Consider the following 20,689-nt stretch of genomic DNA (forward strand, 5'->3'; position numbering starts at 1 on the left):
AGAACAGAGAAGAGGCTTGATCCACGTCTTCCTTGTACCCTGAGAGATGGAGGGATCAGTCGAGCAGTGCTAGAGGATCGGAGGGAGCGTGGTGCAGTGCGAGGAGTGATAAGTGCTTTGAGATAAGTGTGTAAGCATCAGGGGAGCATCAGTGTTTTAAATCTGATGCAGCAGCTACAGGAAGCCAGTGGAGGGAGCGCAGCAATGGGGTGGTGTGGGAGAACTTAGAAAGGTTGAAAACCAATCGTGCAGCTGCATTCTGGATCAGTTGCAGAGGACGAATGGAGCTCAGAGGCAGACCTGCCAGGAGCGAGTCGCAGTAGTCCAGTCTTGAAATGACAAGCGACTGAACAAGCACCTGTGTGGCCTGTGAGGAGAGAAATGGACGAATTCTTCTGATGTTATAAAGGAGAAATCGACATGAGTGTGTCAGATTAGCAATGTGAGAGGAGAAGGACAGTTGATTGTCCATGGTTACCCCAAGGTTGTGTGCAGTAACCCAAGGTGAGATCAGAGAATTGTCCAGGGAGATTACAAGATCGCAAGAATCAACAATAATATGCAACAATTCTAATGGCAAGAATCTAGATCCACTTGAGTCAAGTAGATAGTACACAAAGTCAGAATACTACTTTACCAGTATAGAATAAATTCAAGATAGAACAACTTAAAGCACACATGGGAGACATTTTTCACAGGTCGGGGTGTTTATACACACCTGAGCATTTTTTCCAATCCTTCTTTCTTGGCACTGTGTGTGTGTGTGTGTGTGTGTGTGTGTGTGTGTGTGTGTAAGGGAAAGAGAGAGAGAGAGAGAGAGAGAGAGGGAGAGAGCAAGACTTGGCTGTCCTACCATGTTCTCCCCTAATGTCACAGAGCCTTTGCCCAAGACACACACACACACACACACACACACGGGAATAGAAAAAGGGAGAGTGTTTGTGTTCCTCTGTGAGAAGACCATGAGCACAGGAGCCTGACCAAGAGACACTCTGTTTAATAACCTAGGGACAGCACAGAGTGTGTGAAGAGTGTGTCAGGAGTGTGTGTGAGGAGCGTGTGAGTCATGTCCATGTTGTTGCGGTGTGTGTGTAGCGTCTCGGTCAGACGTTTCCACAACATTCCTGCACTCTGGAACCAACATGCAGCTAAAGGTAAGAAAAGAAAACTACACGTGTGTTAAACACAACAGTAAATATCACACACACACACACACACACACATACATAGAAGGGAACTTGTTTTGTTCTTTAACTTGCTGTATAATAAAAATGATTTGTTAATAAAAGCAGATTGAGGTGAGTATAACTGTATTAGTACGCCGATCTAAAAAATATACTTTGTTCTTGTGCGGTGAAGTTTATCACTGGAGATAAAAGAGAGGTCAAATAAAGGTGATCGCAACACAGCTGCGACTATTCCCTATTACGTTAGTGTAAACTTGTGCGTGTGTGTGTGTGTGTGTGTGTGTGTGTATGAGTGTGTGAGAGAGAGCGAGAGAGACAGATTCTCTCCCAGTATATTTTAAAGTTTTGTATGTGTTAGTGTGTGTGTCATGTCGGATTTAAACACTGCGAGTCAGTGAGATGGTACAGGCCGGGAACTACTGGATTTCAGCCAATCAGCTGCTAATAATGTCCTGGTGTCATTGGAGGCGGCCATGTTGGTTATGGAGAGACATGTGAAAGCTGAGCTCGTGAGGCAGAGCCGTGCCAGAACTGCAGGAGCATGAACTGCCTCGGGGACTGCCTACTGCTTTAATCGACTCTAGTCCAGCCTCAATACTTCAACTGGGGTGTAGAGTATTGAAGTAGGGACGGGGGTAATATTATGACAGGAATAGAGGCAGTGATGGAGAATTAAGGCAGTAGGAATGCTGAAAGGAGTGTTAAGGCAGAAACAGTCAGAAAATAAAAGCTAAGGCACAATGAGGGTTAGTTCAGTAGTATTGAGGTAGGAACAGAGGGAGATAAGAAGTATTGAGGCAGAAGGAAAGGAAGTAAAACAGTATTTGGGCAGTAACAAAGTCAGTCAAGGAGTATTCAGGCAGGAATGGGTGAATGAAGGAATGCGGAGGGAGGAACAGAGACAGTAAAGGAGTATTAAAGCAGAGACAGAAGCAGTGACAGTATTGAGGCAGAGACAGAAGCAGTGACAGTATTGAGGCAGGGACAGAAGCAGTGACAGTATTGAGGCAGGGACAGAAGCAGTGACAGTATTGAGGCAGAGACAGAAGCAGTGACAGTATTGAGGCAGAGACAGAAGCAGTGACAGTATTGAGGCAGAGACAGAAGCAGTGACAGTATTGAGGCAGGGACAGAAGCAGTGACAGTATTGAGGCAGAGACAGAAGCAGTGACAGTATTGAGGCAGAGACAGAAGCAGTGACAGTATTGAGGCAGAGACAGAAGCAGTGACAGTATTGAGGCAGAGACAGAAGCAGTGACAGTATTGAGGCAGAGACAGAAGCAGTGACAGTATTGAGGCAGGGACAGAAGCAGTGACAGTATTGAGGCAGAGACAGAAGCAGTGACAGTATTGAGGCAGAGACAGAAGCAGTGACAGTATTGAGGCAGGGATAGAGGCATTTCAGCAAGGCAAGGCTGTAACAAAGGCATTGAAAGAGAAATGAAAAAGGAACAGAGGCAGTGAAGAAGTATTAAAGCAGGAATAGAGGCAGTGAAAGACAACTCCTTTATCTATATCCCAGGTTCATAATGCTTATGTATTATGCATAATGTTTTTATACTTCTTAAATTGCCTCTGTTATTGCCTCCACTTGACTCTCGAGTGTTGTACTTGTATCTATTCTTGCCTAACTACACCATTACTCTCTCATCACTCATTCACTCACTGCCCTTTTTTCAGCCAGAATACTCATATGATGCTACTATAACATCCTCAAGACACATTCTCTGAAACATTAAGTAACCCTCTGTATCTCCGTACTTCTTCAACTGCCTCAGTTTCTGCCTCAGTTCTCCTCCAGTGCTTCTGTACCTAACTGAATGCAGGTTTAGCTGCATCTTCTTCTGCCTCAATGTTCATTCAGCTCCTTCTGATCCTGCCTAAGGAGTCTAAACCCACAGGTTATGTGTGTACTTTACTTTTGAACAAGTGTGTGTGTTTAATACTTAAATAACTGCGTACATGTGCTTATGCCGCCTCTCTTTCTGCCTCGTCACTCATTTGGATGCCTCCCTGGTTCTTCTTGTATTATTGCCTTGATCTTCATTTGCTGCCTCTGTTTCTGCCCCAGTACTGTTTTAGCTGCCTCTGATTCTTCTATAGAACCTATATTTTTGTGTTGATTATCTAGGTGTTCCTTATAAGGACTTGCTGGTGGGCGTTCCTAAGGAAATCGTAAAGAATGAGCGGCGTGTAGCAGTGTCCCCTGCAGGTGTAGAGGCTCTGGTGAAGCAGGGTTTCCAAGTGCAGGTGGAGGAAGGAGCTGGCCAAGAGGCAAAGTTCTCCGACCAGCAGTACCGAGCGGCAGGAGCCTCCATCACAAACACCATGGGAGCATTTAACACGGACCTAGTGCTTAAAGTAAGGAACCTCTGCACACTTCATACATACCTCGTATGTACAGTATGTGATTATATTATATTGTTGTAAATGGTTTGGTTGTTGTAGGTGCGAGCTCCAGTGTTTAATGACTCCTTGGGCCTCCATGAGGCGGAGCTGCTGAAGAAAGGCTCTATGCTGGTGAGTTTTATTTATCCAGCGCAGAATCCTGAGCTGATGGAGAGACTGGCACAGCGTCACAGCACTGTGCTCGCCATGGACCAGGTACCACGAGTCACCATCGCTCAGAGCTACGATGCCCTCAGCTCCATGGCCAACATTGCTGGGTATGAAAACATCTACAGTTCTCTCTCTTCATGCCTTACTCAGCAGCTCTACTGAGCTCTTCACACATGGGACTTTAAAGGCACTTGAGAACATTTCAGCATTTAATTGTGTGTGTGCAGGTACAAGGCTGTGGTCCTCGCTGCAAACAATTTTGGTAGATTTTTCACTGGTCAGATTACAGCAGCAGGGAAGGTTCCTCCTGCGAAGGTACAACATCTCATACACACACACACACACACACACACACACAAACAGACTAGACACATAAAATATGCTTTCCATTTTGCTGTTATATTCTGCACTGTAAATGTATTTGGTTGTGTGTGTGTGTGTGTGTGTGTGTGTGTGTGTGTGTGTGTGTGTAGGTGCTGGTGATCGGTGGTGGAGTAGCCGGCCTGGCCGCTGCAGGAGCTGCTAAATCTATGGGAGCCATTGTGAGAGGTTTCGACACCAGGTGAGTGTAAAGAAAGAAAGTTTTTGAGATGACACATAAGCAAACCTGAGTGGGACGACCAGGAACTGAAAAAAGTAAGAAATATTTGTTTTTTTCTGACACGTTTTTAAATAAATAATGTAGTGAATTTTTTAATATTCCAAAAATTCATAATGTTTGAATGGAAGCACAAACCAAACTGCAGAAAATGATACCACGTGAAAATATTTTAAATATACGTACATGTCAAGTTTACTTAAATCAAGTATTTCCTATTATACGATTACAGTAAACTAAGTATGTTTATTATGATTATTAAACCTATTTCTAGACATTTTTACTTATTTCAAACAAGACTTGAATTGGTCTTGTTCTATTGGCAGATTTTGTTTTCTAATTTTAAGCATTTATTTCTAGAAAGAATGAAAATGATCTACCAGTAGAATAAAAATGTAAAGCTTGAAATGAGTAAAAGTATCTAAAAACAGGCTGAATATTTTGGGGTTTTTTTTGGGTGACTTTTTTCAAATTCATATAAAATATACTTAACATTTTAGGTAGAAACATGTAATGTTTCTCTTCCTTTAGACCAGCAGCGCTGGAGCAGTTTAAGTCTTTCGGTGCAGAACCTTTGGAGGTGGATGTGAAGGAATCTGGGGAGGGAATTGGAGGTTACGCCAAGGAGATGTCTAAAGAGTTCATCGAGGCTGAGATGGCTCTGTTCGCCAAACAGTGCAAAGAAGTGGACATCGTCATCAGCACAGCTCTTATTCCTGGTTAACACACACACACACACACACACACACACACACACACAGACAGACACAGACAGACACACACACACACAGACACACACAGAAAGAAACAAACTTCCAGAAGGATTTAGTAAATGTACGATTGAACTTCAGGCACATAATTACTTTTGGATGTGTGTATTGTAAAGAGATTAAAGGTGTGTATGGTATGTGTTTGGTAGGTAATCTGAGATGAGTGTGTGTGTGTGTGTGTGTGTGTGTGCAGGTAAGAAAGCACCTGTGTTAATAACGAGGGAGATGGTGGAGAGCATGAAGGATGGATCAGTGGTGGTCGATTTGGCAGCAGAAGCAGGAGGAAATATAGAGACAACAAAACCTGGAGAACTGCACATACACAAGGTCTGAACACACATGCACACACACACACACGCACACACACACACACAAACATAAAAACTGTAACCTATTATAACACTTTCGATCAGTGTTATAAAATGAACCATTCTGAATTACTATTTAATGAAAGATTTCCTTCCTGTTTGCTTGAGGAAGAAAATTCATTGCAATTGCAATTCATCTGTCAGGCAGCAGAGGGCGATGAATTACTACGTGAATCTAAAACTCTGAATGGTGTGTGTGTGTGTGTGTGTGTGTGTGTGTGCGTTCACAGGGAGTAACACACATCGGTTACACAGATCTGCCGAGTCTCATGGCCACTCAGTCGAGCACTCTGTACTCCAACAACGTGCTGAAGCTCCTGAAAGCCATCAGTCCTGATAAAGAGAAATTCCACTTCACACCCAGTGACACGTTCGATTACGGCACCGTCGATCACGTCATCAGAGGCACCGTGGTCATGCTGGTGTGTGTCTCTCTCACACACACACACTCTAAGTCACATAAACACATTTACCAAACCGCACCCTCTATTCACTATTTAGTCACTAAAATCGTAATTTTATTTCCTGTTTACAGGAAGGTAAGAATATTTTCCCCTCCCCCTTACCAAGGACCGCCCCTCCCACCTCACCAGCCAAACAGAAAACAGTAGCTGAGCTGGAGGCGGAGAAAAGGGCAGGGATTTCCCCGTTCAGAAAAACCATGACCTCTGCTGGAGTTTACACAGCAGGTAACACACACACACACACACACACACACAGTATGTGTTTTAAATAACATTAGCTCCCGTCTTTCAGGATTTGTGTCGCCCCCTGGTGGCGCTCTGCTGAGAACAAGTCAAACTTTAACATCTGTTATAATTTCCTACATGTGTGTGTGTGTGTGTGTGTGTGTGTGTAGGTGTGTCCTCAGTGATCGGATTGGGCCTCATCTCCCCCAACGCTGCGTTCACACAGATGGTGACGACGTTCGGTCTGGCGGGAATCGTGGGGTATCACACCGTGTGGGGCGTCACCCCCGCTTTACACTCACCGCTAATGTCCGTCACCAACGCCATCTCAGGTCTCAAATACACACACACACACACACACACACACTCATAGATGGTGATGATGATCATTGTGCTGGTGAATGTGTGTGTGTGTGTGTGTGTGTGTGTGTGTGTGTGTAGGTCTGACAGCAGTAGGTGGGTTGGTGCTGATGGGTGGAGGTCTCTCTCCTTCTACACTTCCTGAATCTCTCGCTCTGCTCGCTGCCTTCGTTTCCTCCATCAACATCGCAGGTGTGTACGTCCACACACACACACACACACACACACACACACTTCATGTTATTATTATAATTACTTATAAAATATGTTGCACTTTGAAGTCAAATGTTCAGATGGAACTATGCTGCCATCTAGTGGTCACTGTTAATAATTAACTGTGTGTTAATTGTGTGTGTGTGTGTGTGTGTGTGTGCGTGCGTGCATGTGTGTGTGTGCGTGCGTGCGTGTGTGTGTGTGTAGGTGGGTTCCTCATTACACAGAGGATGTTGGACATGTTTAAGAGACCTACAGATCCTCCAGAGTATAATTACCTGTACGCTCTCCCCGGAGCCGTGTTCGTGGGCGGATACGGAGCGTCGCATTACGCGGGATACAACATCGAACAGGTCATACTCACCACAGTGTGTGTGTGTGTGTGTGTGTGGGTGTGTGTATATACTCGAATTTACAAACTGTGTTATTTTTAAATGCATTTTATAAAGTAAGTTGTGTGTATATTTGTGTGTGTATATTTTTTCTATTTTAAAAGTGCGTATGTTTTTTTTAGTGTGCGTATTTTTTTTATTTCAAAAGTGTCCGTGTGTATTTGTGTGTATTTTTTTTCTTTAAAATGTGGTGCATTTGTGCTAGTGTGTGTATTTCTTATTTAAAACATGTGTGTAGTGTGTTGTCTTAGTGTCTGTATTGTTATTTAAAATGTGTGTGTAGTGTGTTAGTGTGTGTATTTGTGTTAGTGCGTTTCTTATTTAAAATGTGTGTGTTTGTATTTTTAATGGATAATGTGTGTGTATTTGTGTTAGTCTGTATTTTTTAAATTTACAAAGTATGTTTATTTGTGTTTGTGTGTGTGTATTTCTTATTTAAAATGTGAATGTAGTGTGTTAGTGTGTGTAGTGTGTTTGTGTGTATTTCTTATTTCAAATGTGAGTGTAGTGTGTTAGTGTGTATATTTGTGTTAGTGTGTGTATTATTTAAAATGTGAGTGTGTTTGAGTTAGTGGGTATTTTTAAAATGTATAAAATAGGTTTATTTGTATTACTGTGTGTGTTTCGTATTCAAAACATGTGAGTAGTGTGTGTGTGTATTTTTAATTTACAATGTGTGTGTAATTGTGTTAGTGTGTATTTGTGTCAGTATCTGTCTTTTTTACATTTACTCTGAGTGTGTGTGTGTGTGTGTGTGTGTGTGTGTAGATGATGTATCTGGGTGCGGGTCTGTGTTGTGTCGGTGCGTTAGCCGGTCTCTCGGCTCAGGGTACCAGTCGCCTTGGTAACGCGTTGGGGATGATTGGCGTGTCAGGCGGTATTGCGGCTACACTCGGCGTGCTCAAACCCTCACCTGAACTCCTCACTCAGATGTCCCTCGCCATGGCAACTGGAGGAACTCTGGGTAATATTCACTCTGACATCACCTGCATGCACACAGCCATGTTATTGGGACACGCCCACTGATGATGGTGTTTATGGGGTTTTAGAGTGAATAGTGTGTGTGGACTGGAACGTGTCCACAGTGGACTGAGGATGGTGTTGATGATGATGATGATGATGATGATGATGAAGAGGATGGTGTGTGTGTGTGTGTGTGTGTGTGTGTGTGTGTACGCAGGTCTCACCGTGGCTAAGCGGATCGAGATCTCAGACCTTCCTCAGCTGGTCGCTGGGTTCCACAGTCTGGTCGGACTGGCTGCGGTTCTCACCTGCGTCGCCGAGTTCATGATCGAGCACCCGCACCTCGACACTCACCCGGCCGCCTCAGTGCTCAAGTGTGTCGCCTACCTAGGGACCTACATCGGCGGAGTGACCTTCACTGGCTCCCTTGTGGCCTACGGCAAGCTACAAGGTAGATAGGGGACAAAGTGTGCACTTCGTCAAGTCCACTTCGCTCAGTGTGATGTTTAAATATTTACAAGACGCTGATTCTGATTTTATAGATTTCAGGATTTGGGTCAAATTTAATACATTTTTGCTAAATTCACAGAAACTTTTCTCAGTGCATGTATAAAACTGATTGGGGGCGGGGCTATGTATGAGCTCAGTTTGTGATGTCACTAAAGAAACACCACAGCTTTAGACCAATCAGATTCAAGTTGACTATATATGCTCACTACATAGGGTATTGATGTATAGACTGTAGATGAGAACATTTATCACTTCTCTATAACATCCCCTCTGTGTGTGTGTGTGTGTGTGTGTGTGTGTGTAGGTCTCCTAGACTCCGCCCCCCTGCTCCTCCCCGGTCGTCACCTGTTGAATGCGTGTCTGATGGCTGCCTCTGCAGGGGGGTTAGTGCCCTTCATGCTGAGTGACAGTTATATGACGGGGATGAGCTGTCTGCTCGCTGTGTCTGCTCTCTCCGGGGTCATGGTGAGACTAACACCACCCGAATACTACACCACCCGAATACTACACCACCCAAATACTACACCACTTGAATACTACACCACCCGAATACTACACCACCCAAATACTACACCACTCGAATATTACACCACCCAAATACTACACCACTCGAATATTACACCACCCGAATACTACACCACTCGAATATTACACCACCCGAATACTACACCACTTGAATACTACACCACCCGAATACTACACCACTCGAATATTACACCACCCGAATACTACACCACTCGAATATTACACCACTCGAATATTACACCACCCGAATATTACACCACTCGAATATTACACCACCCGAATACTACACCACTCGAATACTACACCACCCAAATACTACACCACTCGAATACTACACCACCCGAATATTACACCACTCGAATACTACACCACCCGAATACTACACCACCCGAATACTACACCACCCGAATATTACACCACTCGAATACTACACCACCCGAATACTACACCACTCGAATACTACACCACCCGAATACTACACCACCCGAATATTACACCACTCGAATACTACGCCACTCGAATACTACGCCACCCGAATATTACGCCACCCGAATATTACGCCACTCGAATACTACACCACCCGAATACTACACCACTCGAATACTACACCACCCGAATACTACACCACTCGAATACTACACCATCTCAATATTACTCCACCTGAATATTAAACCATCTCAATATTAAACCATCTCAATATTACACCACCTGAATATTACACCATCTCAATATTACACCATCTCAATATTACACCAGCCGAATATTACACCAGCCGAATATTACACCATCTCAATATTACACCATCTTAATATTACACCAGCCGAATATTACACCATCTCAATATTACACCAGCCGAATATTACACCATCTCAATATTACACCATCTCAATATTACACCAGCCGAATATAACACCATCTCAATATTACACCATCTCAATATTACACCAGCCGAATATTACACCATCTCAATATTACACCAGCCGAATATTACACCATCTCAATATTACACCATCTCAATATTACACCAGCCGAATATTACACCATCTCAATATTACACCAGCCGAATATTACACCAGCCGAATATTACACCATCTCAATATTACACCAGCCGAATATTACACCATCTCAATATTACACCATCTCAATATTAAACCAGACGAATATTAAACCATCTCAATATTACACCACCTGAATATTACACCATCTCAATATTACACCATCTCAATATTACACCAGCCGAATATTACACCATCTCAATATTACACCAGCCGAATATTAAACCATCTCAATATTACACCATCTCAATATTAAACCAGACGAATATTAAACCATCTCAATATTACACCACCTGAATATTACACCATCTCAATATTACACCATCTCAATATTACACCAGCCGAATATTACACCAGCCGAATATTAAACCATCTCAATATTAAACCATCTCAATATTACACCAACCGAATATTACACCATCTCAATATTACACCAGCCGAATATTACACCATCTCAATATTACACCATCTCAATATTACACCAACCGAATATTAAACCATCTCAATATTACACCACCTGAATATTACACCATCTCAATATTACACCATCTCAATATTACACCATCTCAATATTACACCAGCCGAATATTACACCAGCCGAATATTAAACCATCTCAATATTACACCAGCCGAATATTACACCATCTCAATATTACACCATCTCAATATTACACCAGCCGAATATTAAACCATCTCAATATTACACCAGCCGAATATTACACCATCTCAATATTACACCATCTCAATATTACACCAGCCGAATATTAAACCATCTCAATATTACACCAGCCGAATATTACACCATCTCAATATTACACCATCTCAATATTACACCATCTCAATATTACACCATCTCAATATTACACCAGCCGAATATTACACCAGCCGAATATTAAACCATCTCAATATTACACCAGCCGAATATTACACCATCTCAATATTACACCAGCCGAATATTAAACCATCTCAATATTACACCATCTCAATATTACACCATCTCAATATTACACCAGCCGAATATTACACCATCTCAATATTAAACCAGACGAATATTAAACCATCTCAATATTACACCATCTCAATATTACACCATCTCAATATTACACCAGCCGAATATTACACCAGCCGAATATTAAACCATCTCAATATTAAACCAGACGAATATTACACCATCTCAATATTACACCATCTCAATATTACACCAACCGAATATTAAACCATCTCAATATTACACCATCTCAATATTACACCACCTGAATATTACACCATCTCAATATTACACCAGCCGAATATTACACCATCTCAATATTACACCATCTCAATATTACACCAACCGAATATTAAACCATCTCAATATTACACCACCTGAATATTACACCATCTCAATATTACACCATCTCAATATTACACCATCTCAATATTACACCAGCCGAATATTACACCAGCCGAATATTACACCATCTCAATATTACACCAGCCGAATATTACACCATCTCAATATTACACCATCTCAATATTACACCAGCCGAATATTACACCATCTCAATATTACACCATCTCAATATTACACCATCTCAATATTACACCAGACGAATATTACACCATCTCAATATTAAACCAGACGAATATTACACCATCTCAATATTACACCATCTCAATATTAAACCAGACGAATATTAAACCATCTCAATATTACACCACCTGAATATTACACCATCTCAATATTACACCATCTCAATATTACACCAGCCGAATATTACACCAGCCGAATATTAAACCATCTCAATATTAAACCAGACGAATATTACACCATCTCAATATTACACCATCTCAATATTACACCAGCCGAATATTACACCATCTCAATATTACACCAGCCGAATATTAAACCATCTCAATATTACACCATCTCAATATTACACCAGCCGAATATTACACCATCTCAATATTAAACCAGACGAATATTAAACCATCTCAATATTACACCATCTCAATATTACACCATCTCAATATTACACCAGCCGAATATTACACCAGCCGAATATTAAACCATCTCAATATTAAACCAGACGAATATTACACCATCTCAATATTACACCATCTCAATATTACACCAACCGAATATTAAACCATCTCAATATTACACCATCTCAATATTACACCACCTGAATATTACACCATCTCAATATTACACCAGCCGAATATTACACCATCTCAATATTACACCATCTCAATATTACACCAACCGAATATTAAACCATCTCAATATTACACCACCTGAATATTACACCATCTCAATATTACACCATCTCAATATTACACCATCTCAATATTACACCAGCCGAATATTACACCAGCCGAATATTACACCATCTCAATATTACACCAGCCGAATATTACACCATCTCAATATTACACCATCTCAATATTACACCAGCCGAATATTACACCATCTCAATATTACACCATCTCAATATTACACCATCTCAATATTACACCAGACGAATATTACACCATCTCAATATTACACCATCTCAATATTACACCATCTCAATATTACACCAGACGAATATTACACCATCTCAATATTACACCATCTCAATATTACACCATCTTAATATTACACCATCTCAATATTACACCATCTCAATATTACACCATCTCAATATTACACCATCTCAATATTACACCATCTCAATATTAAACCAGACGAATATTACACCATCTCAATATTAAACCAGACGAATATTACACCATCTCAATATTACACCATCTCAATATTACACCATCTCAATATTACACCATCTCAATATTACACCATCTCAATATTAAACCAGACGAATATTACACCATCTCAATATTACACCATCTCAATATTACACCATCTTAATATTACACCATCTCAATATTACACCATCTCAATATTACACCATCTCAATATTACACCATCTCAATATTAAACCAGACGAATATTACACCATCTCAATATTAAACCAGACGAATATTACACCATCTCAATATTACACCATCTCAATATTAAACCAGACGAATATTACACCATCTGAATATTAAAGCAGCCGATTATTACATATACACACACACAAAATATATAGAGCAGTACTTGTTTGATATTGATATTTCAGTATAGCAGTGATATTTAAGTGTTCTGCTGAGGTGTGTATTTACATACTGTGTGTGTGTGTGTGTGTGTGTGTGTGTGTACAGGGTGTGACCCTGACCGCAGCTATAGGTGGAGCCGACATGCCTGTGGTGATCACGGTGTTGAACAGTTACTCAGGCTGGGCTCTGTGTGCTGAAGGCTTCCTGCTTGATAATAACCTCATGACCATCGTGGGAGCTCTGATTGGCTCGTCCGGCGCCATCCTCTCTTACATCATGTGTGTGGTGCGTACGTGAAAACACACTATATTATATTCACACACTACACACTCTGGATGTTTGTTATGCAGTAATCAACACCTTCTGACCAATCATGTGTGTGTGTGTGTGTGTGTGAGACAGGCGATGAATCGCTCTCTTCCTAACGTGATCCTTGGTGGATACGGAACCACATCCACGGCTGGAGGAAAGCCGATGGAGATTGTTGGCACACACACCGAGTTGAACCTGGATCAGGCAGTGGAGATGATCAGAGAAGCCAACTCCATCATTATCACACCAGGTCTGGCGCACACACACACACACACACACACACACAGAGTGAATCATTTAATAATTATAATTCTTTGTCAATAATTCTGAAAGAATATTTTGGTTTAAAAAGAAAAGCATCATGGTTTAGAGTTAAGTGATGATAGTGGACTGTAGGACAACACTGTAACGCAGACAGTAGCCAGTAGAGGGCAGTATTCCTTCATTTTATACTTCATACTACACACACACACACACACACACACACACATACCTTGCAGCTCCTGCATGCACATTTAATTTCTTTCTTTTTTATTTAAAAAAAAAAACATATACCTAGAAATCTTTTTCACCTGGAAACCATGGGGAAACTTCTGCACCCAAATGAATACAGTCAAATAGTGTGTTTTAGTCAGTATTGTGAAGTGTTGTTGTTTGATTTGTGTGTGTGTGTGTGTGTGTGTGTGTGTGTGACAGAGAGACAGAGAGAGAGAGAGAGAGAGAGAGGCAGGCATGAGGAGTTTAACTGTGTTTGGATTTAGAGCGCCAGAAATCTGAGTAAAGTGTGCGTGACCAAGGTCTACGAGCTCTGTGTGTGTGTGTGTGTGTGTGTGTGTGTGTGAGAGAGAGAGATAGAGAGAGAGAGACCAAAGTCTGTTACTGTGAGCTGTGTTTATGTGTGTGTGTGTGTGTGTGTGTGTGTGTCTCGCACGCACTGTGCCTGATCTGCTGGACAGCACAAGCAATCTGGGAATCACTGAAGTCTGAATCCAATCAAACGGAGTTCCCTACACACACACACACACGCGCACACACACACACACACACACTCAGGACTTTCAGCAGGAATAGTGACAGCTCTGTGTGTGTGTGTGTGTGTGTGTGTGTGTGTTTCAGGGTGGGGTCTTTGTGCAGCGAAGGCTCAGTATCCCATCGCTGACATGGTGAAGATGCTGACAGAGCAGGGCAAGACTGTCAGGTATACACACACACACACACACACACACACACACACACCCCTATCACTCCAGCTCTATATACACACATCTCTCGACCTCTGCCTCTGTCTCTCTCTCTGTCTCTTTCTTTTTGTCTGTTTCTCAGTGTTATTGTAGTAAATGATAAGTGCTGCAGACTCATCACATTAAAACATGGGAAACACACACACACACACATCTGGGTCTGATATCAGGCAGTGAAAAACACACACATACACGCACGAGTAGGAACCAGGCACTGCGACGCTCCCATGGGCCTGTGTGTGTGTGTGTGTGTGTGTGTGTGCACTCTGAGATCCTCGGCAGTGTTCTTCATTACTACCATCACTGTGACATCATGGCTCAGATATTTCAGGACATAAATCCCGACTTTGGAGCAACGTGTTTATTCGTGTTTATCTCCTTGACCATTGGATGTGTGAGCCAAGAGTTCACTCAACACACATTCAACGCTTTCACTAAAACCTTTTACTCAGAGTGATAGTCTATACTATAAATCTGAAAAGTGCATTTTATGGCTTTCTGTGCTCCACATATCGACAGGACACTCCGTTTTCCAGCTGTTGTGAAACCTAATACACAAAAAAACAAGACGGATGTCACGGTGGAGCAGTGTGTAGCATTGCCGTCTTACAGCTCCAGGGTTCTTAGGGCTTACTGTCTATGGAAATGTTCTTACAATGTCCATGTGGGTTTCCTCCGAGTTCTCCAGTTTCCTCTCAAAAAACATGCCAGTAAGTGGACTGGGACACTAAATTTCCACTTGGTGTGAATATGTAATGGACTGCTGTCCCATCCAGGGTGTACTCCCGCTTTGTGCCCAGCATTCCCGGGATAGACTCCGGATCCACCGCCACCCTGACCAGGATAAAGAGCTTACTGCAGAAGAGTGAATGAATAACAAGACATGTTACTTGATCATGTTATTAGATGCCTGGCCCTGGAAACAGAATAGTAGCAGCAGCAGTGCTCAGGTGGACCTGAGAGGATTCCTGGGTCAGGAACAGCTTTCACACTCAACCAAAAGTGAAGAAAAGATGTTTGAGAGTCCATCTTCTTCTTTACTTTAGACGGCCAGGTTGTTCAGGATTGTGGAAGTCCTGAGGAAGTTTTCCACGGGGATTATGAGACTCAGAACTAGAACTAGTTGCATCAGAAGTAATTTCTGGATACTTTGTGTAGATTCATGACTTTTTTCCAAATTAAGTCCGTTTAAGTTTCAGTTTGTCAAATGTGACATATAATACCATATAATACCTACAGGGTTAAAGACTCAACAGATAAGAGAGAATTTGGCAGACTAGCAAGAAGCAAACCTATAATAACTGTAGAAATCACTGAAATCTGATGGATGGAGCAACATCTATAAAGAGCTGCAAGTCTTCAGGTGAGGGAAACGGGCCCTAGTAGAAGAAGACGAAGCTGTTTACACGCTGATGAAAGATTGACAATGAGGTGCAGCAAAGAGCCTGATAAAAAGATTTTCTGAAGCTTGCTATGGAGTACGGTGTGAATAGTTGAGGTTAGCTAAAGAAAGTTTGGCTTGAGTAAGCAAGGCCTGGAAGGATGCTGTTTCCAGACAGATGCTGAGAAATTCCAGAGAGGTTAAGTGGCTCTGTCTTTTCCAGATATACTAATAAGGCAAGACAGTGAAAGGCTGCGTTCCACTAAGAGAGGCTGTGATCCCGAAGAAGAGAAATAGTCAGCAACAAGATGGCAAGATGACATTCAAAAAGTTTGAGTCTTCAGTTAGGGTTTGAAAAAAAAAACTCTGCATTACTCAGATGATTTTTCTCGGAGTTGGACAGTCAAGCACCATGCCCTGCTTGTTTAATAAAGGAAGTGACATCATCAGTAGTTGTGTACCAGGGTGAAGATTTTGGATAGGGCACTATACCACTAACAGAATCCATCTGTTATAATAAATTTTTGCCAGAGTATTTGCAAGTTGCAATGCAGAGGGGAGAAGCAGCCAATCGCGAAGCCATCAGGAACTTCATTCACCAGTAGGGAGGAAACGGTGGACCTCATATATCAATCTGTTCGTTAAGTTGTGTGTAAATATTTTCATAGCCAAACTGAAATAAAATTCCTGCCAGATTTGCAGACATTTCTTTGATATTCTTCATGTGCGTATGTTGATAAAAGCTAATCAGCTGGAAATTACTAAGTGCATTCACATCTACACATCTGATTTACATTTAGCCACGCCCATAAAACTCCACAAAAAGGAAAAACTCACAGAGAGCTGAAAATGACAAAATGGCTACTAAACACTACAAAACAACAAAACAGTGAAGAAGAGATAGATAACAAAAGAAGCTAGAAATGATGGGACATTAATTCTACAGAAATGGGGACTGCAGTGAGGACTAGCAGTAATGCATGAGTGTAAGTTAGTCAGAGGAAAAGTTTCAATGGAAAGGGAAGGAAAAGAGACGGGAATATAAATGAAAATCATAATGGAGTTTCGGGGATTTTTTCCTCCCATACTTCAGCTTACTTTGGTAAATCGTGCATGATGTTGTGAAACACGTTTTACAAAGAAAGAGCAATATGTCTTACATCTCGAGGTGACATAGACTATTATCAATGTATTATATAACACTCTCCATCTGCTCTCTGATGTTTCTTCCTGATTTGTCATGATCCGATTAGATAAATGGAGTGATAATAAAATCAACTTGATTTAATAACCCAAGGAAACTGTTTCCAATAACTGTGACCTCAGGTTTGGGATTCACCCAGTCGCAGGACGCATGCCAGGACAGCTGAACGTGCTATTGGCCGAAGCTGGAGTTCCTTATGATATTGTTCTGGAAATGGACGAGATTAATGAGGATTTCCCTGGTGAGGTTCAGCACACACACACACACACACACACACACACACACACATATGTATATACACGCACATATACACACACAGAGACCAGAACCAGAACCAAATATCTGAGAACCACATTCTGTCATCAACCAGTGGCAGGAAACAACAAGAGTCACTCGTTCAGTTATATATAAAAGTAAGATTCAAGGAATCACTGATTCACGTGCTGTGAGATTCAGGAAGATCCAAATGACTCATTCACTGATTCATTTTGTATTTGGTTCAGAGTCAACGCAATGACTATGCAATAACGCAATAAGATTATAAGTTACTGATACATACAGTATTTTATCAATTTCAGTAAAAAAAAACATAAAACATGATTTACTTTCATTCAATTCAGTTCAGTTTTATTTGTTTAGTGATTTTAACAATGGACATAGTCACAAAGCAGCTTTACAGAAATAAATAAATTCCAGATATAAATTTTACATTTATAAATTTATCAATATTTAATTTTAAAAAAGTCATATTCAACAGTCATATTTTATGCTCAGCCACAGTAATTAAAACAAAATCACCGAATCTAAAGTCTCTTAAGTAATCTATGAAATAAGGACCATATTCAGTCATCAATCAAACGGAATAAAGAAATACGGAGCAATGATTTAGAAATCTCTGGAAGATGATGCAAAAAAAAAAAACAATGATTCATATTCTGTAATAGGAAAAATATCAATATTGGCGATGCTTCCGAATCGAACGCCAAACAAGGATTCACTAGAGATAAAACGAATCATGGCACAGATTCAGAAATCTCTGGAATAAGATCCAAAGAGTCACTGAGTCATATGCTTGAACGTTAATGCTGTGTGAGAGTTCCCAGAAACTGCTGTTTCATGTCCAAGCACTGTGTGTGTGTGTGTGTGTGTGTGTGCTGTAAATAAATACTGATTCATACAAAAAAGCTATGGAAAGAATTCAGAAATGCATGTTTAAAGAATCGCTGAGTCATATTCTGTGTCGATTACAATGTTTAGCACAAAAACCCGACAGTGATTCTGAAATGAATGACTTGGTTTAAAGAGGCGCTGATTCACTGATTGATATCCTGTCATGAGAAAAATCACTGCCTCACAGTGGACTAAAATCCATACAGAGACGCGAGTGTGATTTATTTAAACGAGGAATCACTGGTTTATCTTCACTTATCAACCACAGCGTATAAATAAAGTTAGGAATCACTGCATCATATTCAAATCTTTTGACTGAGATTCCAATCTTTGAAATGTTATGTAATATTTTTCAGAGTCACTGATTCATATTCTGTCCTAAGAGATATTAATCTCCGTCCTTCCCCAGAAATATGAAGAATCAGTTATTCACATTGTCATGAATCGCAGCGCTAAAATGAATCGCGGCGCTAAAATGAATCGCGGGAATGATTCAGGAATCTATGAAATGATATTTAAAGAATTACTGAGTCGTATTTTGTCATGAGGAAAGTGAACAAAGAATCACTTATTTCCATTAGCATCAATCATGGTGATAAATAAAACAAATCTTTGGCAGTGATTCAAAAGAGTCAAATTCTATCATTTGCCATTCAACCAAACGAGGAAATGATTCAGCAATTTATAGAATAAGATTGAAAAAGTAATTTATTTACATCGACAATGATTACAGAACAAATAGTGAGTCACTGATTCATAATCGAGTCATATTCATATAAACACAGTGAAGTAATGAACAGACTCTGAGTCAACAGATTCAAGTCAGAGCTCAGATATGACAGTAACACTGCGTGAAGTTCTCAGAAAACGTTGCTTCATGTCCAAGCAATTGTGTGTGTGTGTGTGTGTGTGTGTGTTGACTCTGTAAGGATTCATTTTCATCCTTTAATTGTGTACAGACATGCAATGTTTTGGAGCAACAGTGTACACACAGCTGATAATCATGGAGAGCTGAGCCTGGATTGCTTTAAAGTCCCCGTGTGCCCGTGTGTGTGTGTGTGTGTGTGTGTGTGTGTGTTTCAGAGACTGATTTGACGCTTGTGATTGGAGCCAATGACACGGTGAACTCTGCGGCTCAGGAAGATCCGAACTCCATCATCGCCGGGATGCCTGTGCTGGAGGTGTGGAAGTCCAAACAGGTCAGAACGTAACACACACACGGCTCGCTCTTCTCTGTTTGTGGACTTAAAGAGACACACGGTGCCATTAGCCAGAGCGTCAGAGCTCCAAGTCCTTGCGGTAGAACAGTAGACCTCAGAACAACCCCTTTATCTCCCTCTGTGAGAAGGTACAAGCAGTCCTTGTACCAATGCTTCGTTACGTTTTACTGCTAATACACGTCGTCATGTTGTTGTTGTTGTAAATGAAGACTCCAGACAGGTATTTGTTCCAGAGGTAAGCTACACCTTTGACTATAGACTCGAGGAAACCTATATGACCAAGATTACCAAGTATCAACCACTGCTGAACAACATCTCAGAGCTTAGCTACTGGTCTTCAAACACCGCAGCCTCGGTCACGTCCACACGCTGGTCATGAGGGGCGCCACAAAAGAGAGCTAAATTCATTCACACGTGCAGAAGATGCTGCTACTTATAGCTTTCATAATCTTTAACTGTGTGTGTGTGTGTGTGTGTGCAGGTGATCGTGATGAAGCGGACGCTTGGTGTGGGTTACGCCGCTGTGGATAATCCCATCTTCTACAAACCCAACACAGCCATGCTGCTCGGAGACGCCAAGAAAACCTGCGACAGTCTGCAGGCTAAGATCAGAGACACCCTCGGCACCAATTAGGAGAAATGACATTTATTCTTCATCACACTCTCCTGCGCACAAAATAATACAGCGAACACATCACACTCTCCTGCACACTCAGTAATACAGCGAACACATCACACTCTCCTGCACACAAAATAATACAGCGAACACATCACACTCTCCTGCACACTCAGTAATACAGCGAACACATCACACTCTCCTGCACACTCAGTAATACAGCGAACACATCACAC

General features: G+C 41.4%; 2 protein-coding genes across 2 annotated transcripts in view; one reads left to right on the plus strand and one right to left on the minus strand.

The window, feature by feature from the left end:
- Window positions 1–860: 860 nt before the first annotated feature.
- Window positions 861–20,625, plus strand: LOC113526639 (NAD(P) transhydrogenase, mitochondrial). Its single transcript, XM_034305171.2, has 21 exons — window positions 861–1,154; window positions 3,319–3,548; window positions 3,636–3,853; window positions 3,974–4,061; window positions 4,220–4,308; window positions 4,876–5,063; window positions 5,308–5,441; window positions 5,713–5,904; window positions 6,018–6,171; window positions 6,342–6,503; window positions 6,613–6,723; window positions 6,952–7,097; window positions 7,905–8,100; window positions 8,317–8,550; window positions 8,914–9,074; window positions 13,415–13,594; window positions 13,712–13,871; window positions 14,738–14,819; window positions 17,570–17,688; window positions 19,701–19,816; window positions 20,319–20,625. The coding sequence occupies exons 1-21, from the start codon at window positions 1,067–1,069 to the stop codon at window positions 20,469–20,471; spliced, it is 3,201 nt and encodes a 1,066-aa protein (XP_034161062.2). The 5' UTR covers window positions 861–1,066; the 3' UTR covers window positions 20,472–20,625.
- Window positions 20,626–20,682: 57 nt separating this feature from the next.
- Window positions 20,683–20,689, minus strand: part of dtwd1 (DTW domain containing 1) — a 12,730-nt gene continuing 12,723 nt past the window's right edge. Inside the window, exon 5 of the mRNA XM_053234956.1 lies at window positions 20,683–20,689. This exon is cut by the window's right edge and continues 810 nt beyond it. The gene's annotated coding sequence lies outside the window, so the exon portion shown is untranslated.

The sequence above is a fragment of the Pangasianodon hypophthalmus genome, chromosome 6 (assembly GCF_027358585.1).
Source record: "Pangasianodon hypophthalmus isolate fPanHyp1 chromosome 6, fPanHyp1.pri, whole genome shotgun sequence".
NCBI classification, from domain to species: domain Eukaryota; kingdom Metazoa; phylum Chordata; class Actinopteri; order Siluriformes; family Pangasiidae; genus Pangasianodon; species Pangasianodon hypophthalmus.

Coding starts and splice junctions, on each gene's coding strand:
- LOC113526639 (XM_034305171.2), top strand. CDS start 1,067: ATGTCCATGTTGTTGCGGTGTGTGTGTAGCGTCTCGGTCAGACGTTTC. Junction 9,075..13,414: donor CTGCTCTCTCCGGGGTCATG/GTGAGACTAACA, acceptor GTGTGTGTACAG/GGTGTGACCCTGACCGCAGC. Junction 19,817..20,318: donor AGGTGTGGAAGTCCAAACAG/GTCAGAACGTAA, acceptor GTGTGTGTGCAG/GTGATCGTGATGAAGCGGAC.